Source organism: Psittacula echo, assembly GCF_963264785.1.
Source record: "Psittacula echo genome assembly, chromosome: 3".
Classification (NCBI taxonomy): domain Eukaryota; kingdom Metazoa; phylum Chordata; class Aves; order Psittaciformes; family Psittacidae; genus Psittacula; species Psittacula echo.
The window spans coordinates 109993284-110010443 of NC_137736.1; the positions used below are offsets into that span (position 1 = coordinate 109993284).

Consider the following 17160-nt stretch of genomic DNA (forward strand, 5'->3'; position numbering starts at 1 on the left):
TGTAGGACTTTTTCACTATTTCTCACTCTGAACTTATTTTTTATGTAATTTGCCTACTTCTGCCATCTGATTTCCTCAGTATCTTAAGCCTACTACTTCACCTGTGAGTTGTTCAGTACTAGGTATCAGCCTGAGGAGATGCAGAGCACATGCTGGCATGATTTGAGAAGTTAGGAAAACCCTTCCTGAATTGTCTGCACTGCCAGCACCATCTACAGGGCTCTGACAGACAGAGCAGTACAGTCCCCTCGCTGCAGGTCTCAGGTGAGCCACAGGGATGGCCAGGACAACCACACCGCTCTCAAGGCAGAAAGCAAGTGCAAGTTCCTAATACTTAATCACTGACTTGGAACCTCTGTACAGAACAGGGGACTGTATGTTTTCCTGCACAGCAACCTGCAGGTAACTCCTTGACACCAACCTGACTCTAGTCCAGCTGCTGACAGTTCTTACAAAGAAAATGCATTTGCTCAGAACTCCTAATTATTATAAAATTTCATCTGTATATTCTCAGAATTAAGGCCTTTTATTACATTTTGCATCACCATTCAAATTTAGGAATAAAATGCATACATTGAACCATGACGCATTCTTAACTGCACTATATCGGCAGCTTACAACGTTCTGCCTAAACACACGAACCACCTGAAAAACATTATTGCTGATGATAGAATAGCTCCATCTTCTGCAATAAAAGTTATTTTCTTGACAACTACCTTTATATTCCCAGCATGGATCTGTATGTAAAACCTTCTATTTTGAAGCCTAACTTGAGTATTTTTACTGATGGAAGGTGAACCTTGGGTAAAAAATGGAAGGAATTTAGGATAATAATGTGTATTCTGATGAACTTTAGGAAGCATTATTTTCTAATGACACAAAAAAATGCATGTCCATCGGTCAACGTCCCATATTTAAAACTGACCCTATTATTTAAGAAATAGCCGTAATCTGATTTTGAGAACAAGTGTTTACTGTTTAAAACAGAGTGCTCGACACACATACTTAACTTCAGACCTGATTTAGGGTTCTTTTAAGCTTCACACTGAAACTTTGTAGTTTTTAAAAAGAGTGTTTGTGGTTAAACAGTTTTAATCAGGGAGTGATTGAAGCCCCTGCTGAAATTCTTGATGTCGGAACTGCAAAGAAGGGGCTGCAAGTGATATTTACTGCTATTTATCAAAGCACTTAAATGTAGTTTACAGTAAATATTTCAAGTTAAGCACATGATGCATTTTAGGCACGTAATTAGTAATTACTATTCCCATATGTAAAAATTTAACTTAAAGTCAGGTGCTCAGCTGGAGAAATCAGAACAAAACCATGTTTTATAATTCCTGATTTCATCAGTTTTATGTATCATGGGCACATTCTATGGTTGTTACTTGAAAAAATAAGCGTTAGTGAACTAAGTTCTTATGTATTCACAAAGGGAAAGGAGCACTGAAGTTGCTAGTGATCTACTCACTGGTGCTGCATTGTATTTGTTTTTTTCATCACAGGAAGGGTAGAGCCATCAGAAAAAAAATAAATATTAAAATTAAACATGGAGATATACATCTACTTTTGAAACAGTGGCACATCTGAAGTTAATACATATGGACACACGAGAATAGCAGAAATTTAAAGAAACTTGTTTAACAAAACAAAGCAACTGAAGCTTTATTTCTCTATATAGAAAGATGCATCCCTCTGTGCATTCTTTTAAGCTAAGAAAATGGAAAATGTCATGCAGCCCTTGCAAGGAAATAAATCCTCAGGTGGTAATACATATACATAGAAAGTTTTCCCTTTAGTAGATGATTCCTCTCAAAAGATGCATAATGCCATTTAGGAGAGCCAAACTTATGATTACTTCATAGTAGAATATTCTACTACATTTTTTCAGTACAACAGCAATACCATTGCATGAACCACCATATTGCTTGCATCAGTTAAACAAGAGCAAGTAACAAAACTTAAGCAGCTAAACGTGTATCTGGAAATTAGACTCCTTATGCAAAGTGAGCACAATGAAAGGATATTGAACAAATGAAGGGATTTTTCTTCAAAAAAATTGTCTTTCAACTTTCTGCAACTTCATGTCTTATATGGCTTTTGAATGCAGGCATTAGTTAAAAGAATTTTCCCACCCTTAGTCAAGTACGGACTGTATTTAAATACAGCAATGCAACGACAAACAGAAGTAAAACATTTAGCATACCATATTACTTTATGTAATACAGCATAAAATCCCTTTTTCTAAGGCTACAAAGGACAGATTTACAGTAATATGAGGTAACAACATTTATAGTTGTAAAAGTAGAGATGGAAAAGAATTATACAGCATTGGCATCAGACATGTCTATTTTTTTTTTTTTTTTTTTGAGGGGTTTTTTGTTTTGGTTTTCTTTTTTTACAAAATACATGTCGTGATGACCACATGCTTTAAGCTTATATTCATTTGTTTTTATATATATGGTTTTTATTTGTAGGGGCAATTGAGAGAGAGTCACAGATAAGGAAAGGACACTAAGGTTTTAATAAGGGCAACAAAAAAAAAAGATGTCTTCACCAGAATAGATTCACATTACAGTACACCAATATTGACAGCATTCTCTTTTGTCTATTTTTGGTACATAAGATGGGATCTCTCTACATAACCTTATAAGGCTTCAGTAACTAAAAAGTAAAAAACCTATTAGTTTACAATTTGTTTAAAAATTCTGAAAGACACAGCAAGTTCTAAATTTTAGTAGTGCTACCCATACACAACCATCTGGTTTAAGAACCCATTTAAACAGCCTCCTTTCAAGGGAGCTTCCAAGAGCAGAGTTGTGCAATATGGATGTCTCTTACTACACGGGGAAAAAAAATTACACATGGCACATTCTCATTCATATTTTGCAATGCAAAAAGTTACAAACATACCTAATCAAATAAATAATAATTAAAAAAAAAATAATCTGAAATGTGTTTGTTATGTATCCTAAAACCACTACACAGAATAATGGAAACTTTCACTCACAGATTATTTACATGGCAATACCCAGGTCAGGGTACACACTGCTACAAAACTCATAAAACAAAGGGTAAACTTGAAATGTTTTCCATAGTAAAGGTCTAGCAGCATGACTATATCTAATGCTGTTTGTTTTCTTGACAGTTTTTTGAAGTTTGTTTTAATCTATGTCTTCATCCAGTTCATAATTGTCTTTATCATAAATATCTTTTACTAAAAGAACCCGTATGAGCATATTTTCCAAAGTGTTGCGGTCCAGTGAAGTGGCAGTGTACCAGATGGGACTCTCTGCGGAGACAGAGCACTCTGGCTGCAGATAGAACATGTCCGTCCTCTGATTCAGATTCTGTGGGCTATAAGGGGGAAAATACGGGGGGTTAGAAAAACAGCCTCACAGGACAAACAAGCGTTTGCAGTTCCAACATCCTGCACAAATGAAGCTCTGACTGTGTCTAGGCAAGTTTGAAAAAAGAAAAGAAAGAAAAAGAAATATTAATGTGGATTAACATGGTTCTTGTTCACAGAAAGTGCCATGCTTGGTCTGGCCCTAGGCCAGGCAACGTGACGTCCCCAGAGCATCCACTAGTTGCCAAGTATATTTCAAACAGCTGGTATTACCTTAAATTTTACAACAGTTTTACAATATTACCTTGAATTACAACATTACCTTAAATTTTATAATAGCTTTTAAAGAGTTAAAAAATTTATTAAAATTATTTCATCAAAGATGTTAGGTATACGTTATTAGAAGTTGAACCAGGAGAAGCAGTCTGCTGCTCTAGTTAGCAGTGGTGACTAACATATGTAAGACAGCAGGACTTGAAACCACACCATGAACGATGCTCCAAATGGGTTTAAGTGCATTCTTTTCCTCAAACTGACATTTTTCTAAAGAAAAAGAAATTAGTTGCTCTCTCCTCCCTACCAGCCAAGTAATTCCATTCAAAAATCCAGCTTCAGCTTTTTAACAATATACCCTCTCCAAACTGTGGCAGTAGATAACATGAAGGCAAAAAAACCCAAACCCTGCAACAATCAGAAGTAACTCAGTTTATGAAAACAGGTGCTTGCATTAAGAGACAACAAGTTACTATTTACTTCTCCCTATTAACATCACATACTTGCATGTCTGCCTACACTGTGCCCAAGCTTGCTCTTTATTTTTAAGAATAAGATGCTGTTTCCTTATATGTTTGGTCTCACACTTAACTTGATTTATTGTGTTGTATATGCAATGTGATTTCATTGCCTTGGCATCACTTAGAGTGACATAAAATCTACACTAAAATCAGTTGCTCAAATGGCTGTTCAATTAAAGTATTTCCTACAAAATCCAATTTTCAAACAACTCTAAAACTTAGCTGCAAATTACTTTTTTAAGAGTTGGCTAAGCCTTTCGTTCTAATGTATTAATTTCTGCACAGATTGGAAGGAAACAAGCTATTTCTAAATGCTGGGTTACTGTCAGTAGTACTTTTTCTACATAATACAAAATATTTTAAGCATTCTTTCAAATAAGGTATCTCAAAAGAATCTATTTCACATTGTCTCAATCCAATTCTTGCTGAAGAAACAGGGACCTCACAAATGAAACTCTCAGTAGCAAAATCTACCGAACGTCTTGCTTACTGGTAATTCTCTGCAGAAATACATGGTGTTTCCAAGTCAGAAAACGGAATCATCCTGTCATTCTCAAATGGAATCCTTGACATTTAACCATGAAATACTCTACTGCTCCTGCATTTTCTGCATGTCTTGTCCAGATACAGAATAGGAGATACCAATGCTTTCATTTAAATATTTTTTTCAGATGATCTCAATCCAATCTTTGCTTCAGTGTATTTCATGTTGTACCAAAACATTTCCCTTTTGTACCTGGTCTACCCTAGACAACTTCTGTATTACCTTATATCATACTTACCTTTTAGACAGATAGCACTCAAACATTTTCACAGGGCATCTAGCTGGATCAGATGTGTTTTCAATTTGTTCAAACACTGGCTCATCATCTTCATGTTTCCTTTTTCCAGCAGTAATCTTATCTTTAAGAAGAAAATCAACACCTAAGCTATAACTTGAAGTTACTTTACATTTTTCAGTAAACTTCCCAGAGTTGGCAGCCCACCAAGTACCACGTTTTGTCCACCACAACTATGCATATGTGCAAACTGGAAATGCAACCCACAGCCAGAACAAAGTCACAGCATTTAGCATGGAGACCAGTGGGCTCAAAGAGGTCATTTAATGCAGAGACCCTGTAGTCTCCTCGGACCACGCACTCTTATTAAAGATCTGGGAGCTGAGAGCTGCTGAACTTTATGCAAAGGCAGACCTCTGGCTCCTGGCAAGGTGCCCAGATGTCCCTCAGAGGAGCACAATGCGGATGCTGCTGCAATACTAATTTTGAACTGCCATAGTACCTTCAGTATCAGCTCTGCACAGGGAAGACACTTGATATCGAAGACAAGCTTTGCTTTCCTTTGTTAGAGGATTTTTTTTCCACTGTCTAAAAACAGTGCCAAAAGAAAGTCTTAAGTGCTGCTCCACTGTTTTCAGGCCAAAGTATTTAGTGTTAAAGTAGAACAGAGTATTCAGAAGAGCAACTGGTGAATGCGATCCTAGCTGTTTAATCCTCCAAAGGTAATCCTCTTCAACTCTAGAGAATATTGATCCTTCAGAAAAAGAAGAGAGAAAATACAATGGATCAGCCCATAAACTGTCCAGGTGAAAAAGAATCAAGTTTTTGTTTACTGCTAATAAATGCTCATGATAGAAGAGTCTAATAAGCATATTTAATTACATGTCTACACCCCCAAAACCACCTCTTCAAGACACAGATACCCACCATTTCAGAAAGAGACAGTCAGTGGGAAATACCAGTTTCACACAGAACATGTTAAATTATAACAGCACTGTTGACATGCAGCACCCTCATGTTATTACTTAAAACCAAATGCTCAAGGGTCTAATCTTAATCCCTTCATAAAAAGCGTATTTTTGATTTCATTTCATTCTGTTCAGGCAAGGCCTCCAAATAGCTGTACCTTCTGCTTTCTTATTACTAATGGACATCTCACTTGGAAAGCACTCCTGGACCATATCAGGGTATAGTGAGCACTCTATACAGAGGCTCTTCAGAGCTATATGGACAAAAGCCAGTATCAAGAAGAGAGAGGAAAGGGGCTGGTGAGGATAAGACCTCACTCAAGAGAGGATTGTGAGAAAGATGGAAGAACAGTGGATTCTGCAGTTCAGCACCAACATCAATCTGCTGGAGAAAATCCCTGGTTTCTCCATGAACTGATGATCCTCCTGAGCAGAAGGCCCACAGCAAAGAGTCCTCCCAGTCCAGCTAAGAAAGGCTAAAATACACAGCTCATTAGCTCTACCCACACATAGCCCAGTGCCTGCCTGCTTCCCATCAGGAAAAAAAAAAAAAAAAAAAAAAAGGCAAAAAATAAATTCAGCCCAGGTAAAAAGTATAGGTTGAAGAGCAGCTGCTTATTCTGCCTTTCCCTCCTAAAAATGAACAGTCAATCTAAGATTAACAGCTAGTGGCAAAATCAACTCTTGCAGCATGGATTACCAAGAAACAACACAATAAGAACAAATAGTAAGAACAAAACAATTGAACTCTCAGATAATATGATTTTAATCAACTACTATTACAATGCATAAAGTGTTTGCATATACCTACATGCTTAAGAATACAGAACTATTAAGAGATTAAAAACATACATGACCAAAAAGAAAATTACCATCTGGAAGTATGCTTGGTTGCCAACTTTTAAGGATTTTATTTAATTCCTGTTCAAAGGTCTGGTAGATTGGATCAATAAATATGTTGTCTTTTCGATTACTTCCATATAAATACTACACAAAAGAGAGAGACACAATATTTACAATTCCAGATTAGAACAGTTCTGTACTATAGGGTTATCAGTACAGTGCTTGCACTTAAAAAATCCCAAAAAACCAAAAAAACCCCACAGAAAACAAAAAACCACCAGTTTAAAATAAAGGAATGACACTTTTCCAGTATTGAGCAGTTAAAAGCCACCTCCAATATAGCATACCTTGTAAATTTCTAACCGGATATGAAACACAGATTAATTAATTTTTCTCTAATATTTCCTGTGTGCAACACTGTCAGTGACTCAGGAGTCATTAAAAAAAAAAAAACAAAACAAAAAAAAAAAACAAAAAACACCACAACAAAAAAAAAACCAAAACCAAATCCAAAATTAAATTAAAACCCCAACTGATTTATCTTTCCCTCCACCCGGATCTTCAAAGAAAAATAAAACACAACACACACAAACCACAAAAACCCCACACACTTATCAAGAATCTCCTATTTTAAATGTGAACTCTGAACACTGATAGAAGCATCTTCAACACAGACTGGGAGCAAAAAAAACACCAAACATATACTTGTGGAAATGATATACAGCAGTGCCTGTTCTGCAATCTGATTATCTTAACCCTCTTCACCTGACCAACAGAAACTTCTGAACCTTTATCAAGAAGGAACAACTGAGGGTTATACTAGTATTTGACATTATCCTCTCTGGAGACATTTCTAAGAAATGGAAGATTGGCTTCTTAAATTTTCCACTTCAGAGTTATCTTTGCATGAACAAGCCTATTGCTAATGAAGGCAATAAAAGTGACAGACATAAAAGATGTACACACTTCTGGAAATGGCATCTATTTCTGTACCCATACTTGAAATAACATTAAACACAGCACTCATTTATACTAGACAGTTCAGCATTATCTTGATTTCCTTATCTTTGCACTTAGTTTTATAATCAGGGAAAAAAATGAATGAATACACTTCCTAGAGGTTACCAACACAACATCTTCATTTAGGTAACTATTTTATACATTTAACTAATTCTTCAAAGCACAATATTCTCCAAAATGTGCTTGTTTCTACATATATCAGTTTTGATTTTATAAAGTAATTCTAAACCAGACAACACAGTTTACTATAAGCTTCATGGGGTTTGCCCTTGTTCCTTGGCACATTTTTCCTCCATGAATTTTCTTTTTCTCTGGTTTGCATTAAACACTCACACTGCATGCCAGCAATGAAACTGAAGTAAGACTCAAAACTGATTCAAAACCAATGCCCACATAAGCCTGTGAGAAATCAACTAAAAATATTTGTTTCCTGATTTAGAAGAAGTGTTTGGCTAAACCACTAGGTGCCTGCCTGACCATGCAACAAACTTTTAGAGTGGTATTTTTCAGGGTCAGTACTTCAGAGTTATCAAAACTGTTACTGAACCATTTCTGGCTGGAAGCAGAACAATTTCAGCTGCATATGAACCTGAACTGAGAAAATGTACCATTTCACTTAGGTACTTAAGTTTCCTGGAACAGATTTTCCAGTGTTTCCTTTAAAAGTCATTTTACAAAGTCAAAGAAACAACCTAAGACTTGAAGACTCCTAAGCACTTCCCCTGTGCTCAAACTATTGCACCCAAAAGCTCCAACCTGAGCCCTTAGCCATGGTAAATGCAGTAATTCTCTTTTTCTAACAGCTTCCACATTTTCTTCCATTGAAGAGAAGCTTAACTCTAAGTTAGCAAACCATTAACGATATTTGGCACAACTTTATCACTACATGGCATCATTTAATCTCCTCTCAGCTGCTTCTGAGTTAAAACAGAAACAGTATCTTTTATGCAGTAGCAGTATTCTGTTTCAGTAGTACCCACATTGAGGTTGTCAGATGGAAAGGAGGACTAAAAAAATACTATAAAGCAATGGAGTTTTGTTGCACATTACAACAACTACATTGCATTTAGTGTACCACTAACGTGTTTAAATCTGTTTCTTCAGAAGGGTAACAAATGCCGATTTACATGCAATTTGGCATTAACACAGATGTTGGGCTGCTACTTGTGACAGCTCACAAGCATACATGTTTCTGTCCCTCACTTGCTGTCTGCCTTCATGAATTGCAAACTCCACAGAACAAAACACATCTTCCTACCAGTCTGAGTAGCAGTGGCACAATTGGGCCAATGAAATAGTGCTGTTACTGTTACCTGAATTAAATACTGGGCACCAAGTATAACCTACGATTAAAATGATCACAAGTTGTTCCTTTAATGTTCCAGTGTTGTGTATGTGCATTAGCGCTCACAATTATGTTGTGCCACACAAACTTTGGTTCTGATGAGCTAAACAAACACCAATGAAGTTTTTACAAGTAACTTTCACAGTAGACAAAACAATGTCAAAGGCACAAAGAAAAAAGTATTAGTTGAGTTCCATTTCATAAACACATACTTCACCTTGTGTATTGTTTATTAGCTTAATGTATTTTCAACAGACAGATACAGAGGGATGGTATATCATGCAAGTGAAGAAGCAGAAAGCTAGCTGAATTTGAAACATACCTTGTACCAATATTGACTAAAATGCCAAACAATTAATGTTCACTTCTCAAATTTCAACTATGAGGAAAAGATCCTTAATTCTGTATACTCTCAATACAGAAAAATTAGGGGAAGTACCATTTATTTTAAGAAGATTGTGATTTTAAAATCTGTTATTTGATTCATGGTCTCTGCCTTAAGTATGATACCATTTACGCAGGATTGGAAAGCCTGTGCACAGCTTGCTTTCCACATCATACACATTTTTTATTGAATGAATTTTTCTGGTCTGAACACTGCTTATTTTTACCTATGATTTGCCTCATGTACCAAAAATTAAGACATCCTCTGCTTAAAAGATAAGCTGTGGAACTGGTTTTCTAATTATCTAGTATTATGTTATTGCCTTTACATACGATGCATCTAAACTGACTTCCTTTATCTTCAAAATTCAGTGTCATTACAATTCAGGGGCAGGGTGCATGTAAGACAGTCAATATAGCAGAGCTTCCTGCAGTCTGCAAAAATGCCTGACTTTGACAGTCTGCAGCATTCACTGAATTAGACTCTTCCAAAAGGACACTTCAGATACCTTTTTCTACTATATGCTAAGTAATTGAATTAGTATAACATTCACAGATCATGCCTTGTTTCATTCTAGTTTTACATTAAGCCATCTTCAGCAAACAAAATGAAGCACAGCATTTGGAAAAACTATGCTATTTTAGACTGCGAATTCCTTGCTTTAAGCCAGAAAGAAGCTTAAGATTATTAAATACACCAGTCTGCATATGAGTTTTCAGGATGGTTCTGCAAACTCATTTTCTATACAAATAGCTTTCTACAATGTGATTTACACATCAGCCTGTGTTCCAGATCACAGGTGTTGTATTAATAGCTCCTAGCCAATAAATCTACATGATCTTAATTTTTTCACTGAAGCGGCTTAGAGCCAAATCAGCAGCTCTGCTTCCCACCTCTACAGCTTTTACTAACCTCCTGAATCCCAAGACACAGGTAATAGATGCTGTCAGGTGCATAGTTCTCTCCATTTGGCCTTCGAATTTCATTGACAAAATGTGTCAATCCATAGTTTAACTCAGCTGAAGTATGTGATAATAGATCTTCCTTTAATTTCACAGATTTTGCTGTAACATAGAGGAAAAAATGCTACATTATACAACAGAATTTTTACACAGTGAGGGTGGGATGTGGTATTTTTGGACTGGAAAGTGGAAAACTGGCTTAATGTCCTCTCCACTACCCTATGAATGAGTCTTAATCATAGAACCATAGAACCAGAGAATAGTTAGGGTTGGAAAGGACGTTAAGATCATCTAGTTCCAACCCCCCTGCCATGGGCAGGGACACCCCACACTAAACCATGTCACCCAAGGCCTCATCCAACCTGGCCTCGAACACCACCAGGGATGGAGCATTCACAACCTCCCTGGGCAACCCATTCCAGTGCCTCACCACCCTCACAGTAAAGAATTTCTTCCTTAGATCCAATCTAAAGTTCCCGCGTTCAAGTTTGAACCCATTACCCCTTGCCCTTTCACTACAGTCCCTAATGAATAGTCCATCCCCAGCATCCCTATAGCCCCCCTTCAGATACTGGAAGGCTGCTATGAGGTCTCCACACAGCCTTCTCTTCTCCAGGCTGAACAGCCCCAACTTTCTCAGCCTGTCTCCATACGGGAGGTGCTCCAGTCCCCTGATCATCCTCGTGGCCCTCCTCTGGACTTGTTCCAACAGTTCCATGTCCTTTTTACGTTGAGGACACCAGAACTGCACACAATACTCCAAGTGAGGTCTCACGAGAGCAGAGTAGAGGGGCAGGATCACCTCCTTCGACCTGCTGGTCACACTCCTCTTGATGCAGCCCAGGATACGGTTGGCTTTCTGGGCTGCGACTGCACACTGAAGCCGGCTCATGTTCATTTTTTCATCGACCAACACCCCCAAGTCCTTCTCTGCAGGGCTGCTCTGAATCTCTTCTCTGCCCAACCTGTAGCTGTGCCTGGGATTGCTCCGACCCAGGTGTAGGACCTTGCACTTGGCATGGTTAAACTTCATGAGGTTGGCATCAGCCCACCTCACAAGCATGTCGAGGTCCCTCTGGATGGCATCCCTTCCCTCCAGTGTTATCAACCGAACCACACAGCTTGGTGTCATGGGCAAACTTGCTGAGAGCGCACTCAATCCCACAGTCCATGTCACCGACAAAGATGTTGAACAAGACTGGTCCCAACACCGATCCCTGAGGGACACCACTTGTTACCGGTCTCCAGCCGGACATCGAGCCATTGACCACAACTCTTTGTGTGCGGCCATCCAGCCAGTTCTTCATCCACCAAGTCGTCCATCTATCAAATTGATGTCTCTCCAATTTAGAGACAAGGATGTCATCTGGGACAGTGTCAAACGCTTTGCACAAATCCAGGTAGATGATGTCAACTGCTGTGCCCCTGTCTATCAGTTTCGTAGCCCCATCACAGAAGGCCACCAAATTGGTCAGGCAGGACTTCCCCTTAGTGAAGCCATGCTGGCTGTCACCAACCACCTCCTTGTTTTTCATGTGCCTTAGCATGCCTTCCAGGAGAATCTGCTCCAAGAATTTGCCAGGCACAGAGGTGAGACTGACTGGTCTGTAATTCCCCAGGTCATCCATTTTCCCCTTCTTGAAAATGGGGGTTATATTTCCCTTTTTCCAGTCATCGGGAACTTCACCTGACTGCCATGATTTTTCAAATATGATGGCCAGTGGCTTAGCAACTTCATTCGCCAGCTCCTTCAGGATCCGTGGATGGATGTCATCAAGTCCCATCCTTAATGTACTAAGCAGTTGAAATGTTAGGTCTGTATCAAAGGTACTAGAGTTAATTTCAGTTAGCCAAATACAGTACCACCCACTGATGAATGTGCTGTCGTGCACAGTTGAGGATGACAAGGAAGTGACCCCAAGATGCTGAAGATAGTGCTGTAGAGGGAGACCTTCAGGGGAAACAGCCGTTTCCAAAGATTCAACAGTATTACACAAAAGTGCTCAGACAGATGTGGGATCTGAAGAACAGCAGGAGCAGCAGCAATCTCCCTTCTCCCTCACAATATAAATGTACACACAGAGGAGCACTGCGGAAAGAGCAGGCTCCACAGGAACAAAGGCCACCTCGCGTCAGAGCTCCACAGCCAGGTAATGCTAGCCTCAGATGAAGATCTCTTTCCAAGAGAAAGAGTAGGATGCCCCTCCCTTACAATTTAGAAGTCTACAAAACTGGTGAGCTTCAAGGTGAGTTAGAATATGAGGAAAACCAGGATACAAACAAAAAAATCAAAATTGTCACAGAAAATGAGAAGAGCCAGAAAATCACTGTCCTGGCTTGCACAAGCAGTGTGAGCCACAGCACTCTGAACCAAATAGGGAAAACTAGGCAAGGAAAACAAAAAATGTTTGGCAACTCTGTGGTAAATAATTCCAGTCATTGTGGGAACATTAGGGACACGTGAAAACTCCTGCTGAAAATCCCAGCTGGAAATCCCAGCTGAGTACAGCAATTCTCCCCACCAAGTAAGAATCTGGATGCCAAATTTCTGATAATACTTACTTGATTTCAGTTCCTCTAATTCTGGAAGGTCTTCATTTAAATACCGAGACTTCACCCAGTGCTTCCATGCATTTACCCCATATGCGTATTTGAATGGGAAACTACACTCTGAGTTTTCAGAGCTGTCATCATGAGACTGGTATTCTGACACTGCTTTCCTCTTCACTCCCTGCCATCGAAACACAGTGGTTAACACTGCCAATAGCAGGAACACAGAAGCTGAGCAGAATAAGCAAACTGCAGGTCAAACTACAAACGGAAATGTTCTGTGTAAAGGAACATACGCTTCATTCAGTAGTTTCTGTGTCATACTTCTAAGGACAGTATTTCTTAAGATGACAGACATTTCTAATTAGCTTTTCAAACTGGTTCTTAACAGTAATTTTGGTAACGGAGTTGCTGTATTGGTTACATTGTATTAAGCAACAAACACATGATGCACCAAATAACTCAGTGTGTTTATAGGATTTCATTGTGTTAATGTGCAGAAAGTTAAAATCACTCCAAATCTATGTCAGGTCAGTTTTTAGGGTCAACTGAACTCATCAACAGAAAAGCCAGAACTGGTCTCAAATTAACGGAGGTCCAGCAGTGGATGTGCGAATAATGTCCAGCAGATAATGCCAACAGGCTGGATTCTGAATTTAAAACTAGAAAGACACATTTATTCTTAGAAAGTTTTGTAAGAAGTTGGCTGTTTTTTTCTTAAATTTGCAATACCTACTGCAGTTACTGCAACAAAACCATTTCAACACTGTGCCAGGCACCAGAAACTCTATTTCCTGTTAGCTTCCTTCTAAATAAAAGAATATGGCTAATTTATCCACAATGTGTAAGCTAAGATTTTTGACTGAAAATAAAATCTGGGAAAATTACAAACAAATAAAAATGTTTTTAAGAACTGTTTTATACAGGAGATGCTATAGCTGCCATTATAAGCCACTGTGATGCCAACATTCTTCCATTTGACTATCAAATTAAACCAACACAGCTTTGTTTGAAGTAGAAAAGCATTACTAAAAGTACAGTAAGTACATATAAATTAGCACATTACATTGACAATTCTACCAACGTGAAGCAAAAATGGGCTCAGAATTTAAAAAACACATATCACAAAGATAGAATATTAGGCATGAATAGGCAGTAGCAGGTTTTAGAGCAGTATGAGAACTGAATTAAAACCCCACAAAACCTGGTATATTTTGGCCTACCTAGATTTTGTGCTTTTTGGATTTTTTTAATAGCATGATAAAATTACCTTCTTTTTGGACCGAGGCCTTGGCTGTTCCTCGTACTCTTCCCCAAAAACGGGAGGTAACAAAAACTCATTTTCCGTATCAAGCTCCTCAGTTGCTGAAAACACATTAACAGAAACTTATTTCTGGACATCTTCTGAATAAAATTGGTTTGAAAAAAACCCACAATTAACTATAACAGTGTGCATTAACATAAGGGGTCCACAATAGCACACATATAAACAATACCAAGACTGGATTTCAGTAAGAGGAAATAAATCTATTCTTATTTTGAAAGTAAAGCAAAGCTATCAAAATATGTATCTCTAAATAAATTGTGAAAGACACAATACTCAACATTTTCAAACTCTGTCTCAAGTCACTAAGGCAGCATTTCTTACTATGGACCCTTACACAATTTTTCCTCCTAGGCAGTCTTTGGTATCAGGAAATTTAAGTTATGGTAGGAATGAGCAGCTGTGAGTGGAAAAATTACTACACTTACTACATGCACTTTTGCTCATGTATTGCCACCATTTCTATTCAAGTTTTATATTTTATATAGCACATTATATTTGGTTAAAAATATTAAGAATCACAACATAGGACAGGTAGGTTCTGTCCAACCTGGCCTTGAACACTGCCATGGATGGCGCATTCACAACTTCCTTGGGCAATCTGTTCCAGTGCCTCACCACTCCCACAGTAAAGAATTTCTTCCTTTTATCTACCTAGATCTCCTCTGTTTAAGCTTGAGCCCATTGCTCCTTGTCCTATCAGTACAGACCCTCTCCAGTATCCTTGTAGGCCCCCTTCAGATATTAGAAGGCTGCTATGAAGTCTCCACGCACCCTTCTCTTCTCCAGGCTGAACAGCCCCAACTTGCTCAGCCTGTCTTTGTACGGGAGGTGCTCCAGTCCCCTGATCATCCTCGTGGCCCTTCTCCAGACTTGCTCCAACAGTTCCATGTCCTTCTTACACTGGGGACACCAGAACTGCACACAATACTCCAAGTGAGGTCTCATGAGAGCAGAGGAGTAGAATCACATCCTTCGACCTGCTGGTCACACTTCCTTTGATGCAGCCCAGGACACGGTTGGCTTCTGGGCTGTGACTGCAAACTGCTGGCTCATGTTTAGTTTCCCATTTTCTTTCTCAGAAGCATGTCAGTGTTAATCAATACCTATCACAAACTCCTATTATTTACTACTCCACTTTGATTATTTTTCTTTTTCCCCATGATTTTACTTTCCCATATACCAAGCCTCACTTACAAATAGGGTCTACTATGCACCCGGCTAATAAACTTCGTAAGACTAAGGTAAGACTAACCCCTAGACCTGATCTTTAAATTAGACATACAGAAAACTGAGAAAGCCAGTATGGGCATCCAGTGTGTGTATCTATGACAAAAGGCAAAAGGAAACTTCCTACATGAAATAGAGAAGCTATCCATGGGAGGTATGAGAGTTGTATGTCCAAGAGAAGCTATGTCAGGGGAGACACTAGCTACTGCCAGGATTGCTTAGGACATGGTATAAGGGAACAGACACTGTTGCCTGCATTCTGTAGTGTGCTAGAAATTGTGATACATAAAACCAAGACCTTATTTTAAGAAAGGTCTCAAAGTAGTGATTTTCCTGCCAATTCGAATAATCCTACCTTCTTTAAATACAGGTAAGGACATTAACAAGATACTAAAAGGAAACACAACTGCAGCTTGTTAGCTTGCAATGTTCTAATAAACTTGAGTTTATTTCCCATAGAAGTAAGTATCTGATGATTGAAGAATGAATTCATTATTGTTTTCTATGACAACTGACTCTTTGAGCCTTCAAAACAACTTTCCTATATCTATGTCTATAGCAGTGGTGCTGCCAACTTGGTGAAAGGTTAATTTCCCCTTTTCTTTGCATTCTCTTGCAAATACTGTATTTAGAAAGATGGAGGAACTAATTCCGAAGTCCCCACTCTTGCAATGGCATGGCAAAGTTTTAACTAACAGACAGTTAAGTGGATTTTGCAATCAAATAAAGCTCCTCTGAAAGGATGATGAAACAAGGTATGATGGTTGCCCACAATATCTATTTCATGATGTTTATTAAAATGGCAGATTAAATACCTCTCGGAAAGTCTATTTCAATATCAAGGTCTGGTTCATATGGAACATCAGGCAAATTCGTCCGTGCTTCTGAGTTCAACAGATTTGACTCAACTATCACACCTGTTAAAAAAAAAAAAAAAAAAAAAAGGAGGAAAGTTCCTGTTACTTTAATTAGCGCATGGATTAGTCAAAACAGGGCAGATTTAGAACTTTAGAAGCTTAGTGGTTCTAAAGCTGCTTGTTCTGCATATCACCATCATAGGTTTTGTTGTTCTTGTATTCTTGGGATCTCAAATTTACTTCTCCAACCCAATTTCCTAGTCCATCTGTCCTTCTTCAGTAAGATGGGCCAGCAAAGCATGTGTATAGAAAATCAAATACTGGAGAATCTGGATCATATCAACCAATCATAGAACGCAAACAAAAACAAACCTGACAAACCCAATTATCTATTTTTCCACATGATTCTGCCTGCAACAGAACAGACTTTCAAGTCCATGAAAGATCCCACAAAGCAAACACGACAAGCAGGCAGTGAGAGCTGGCACGAGCAAAGGGAATGCCTGTATTTTTAAAGACAAAGGTCCAGTACAGCACACTGAAGGCACACAACTGACTTCAGAAAGTTTTCTGTATTTCAAATGTGCTAAAATGATCTTTGAAAATGTTTAAATAATTTAGATTTCAGCTTAACATAGGAACCCAATAATAGCATTGTTGTACTCAATCTTTCTCTAAAACAGTAAAAAACAAAAACCACAACAAGCAACCCTTCTCTTGATTCACACCCCCTCACATACAGCCCGCCAAGCCAAAG

At 38.4% G+C, this 17160-nt stretch overlaps 1 protein-coding gene across 12 annotated transcripts in view; it reads right to left on the bottom strand.

The window, feature by feature from the left end:
- Positions 1–882: 882 nt before the first annotated feature.
- ZMYM2 (zinc finger MYM-type containing 2) overlaps positions 883–17160 on the bottom strand; it is a 94345-nt gene continuing 78067 nt past the window's right edge. For 9 of the 12 annotated variants that reach the window (XM_080613017.1, XM_080613018.1, XM_080613023.1 and 6 more), the window contains 8 exons: positions 16362–16463; positions 14263–14357; positions 13005–13173; positions 10393–10544; positions 6760–6874; positions 5422–5673; positions 4923–5043; positions 883–3354 (listed from right to left, as the gene is read on the bottom strand). In XM_080613017.1, the coding sequence (XP_080469143.1) occupies positions 3162–3354; positions 4923–5043; positions 5422–5673; positions 6760–6874; positions 10393–10544; positions 13005–13173; positions 14263–14357; positions 16362–16463 (1199 nt within the window). In that variant the 3' untranslated portion in view covers positions 883–3161. Of the gene's footprint in view, positions 3355–4922; positions 5044–5421; positions 5674–5846; positions 6875–10392; positions 10545–13004; positions 13174–14262; positions 14358–16361; positions 16464–17160 lie in introns of those variants that run through there. The other 3 variants (XM_080613015.1, XR_013956415.1, XM_080613016.1) reach the window with 3 other exon arrangements.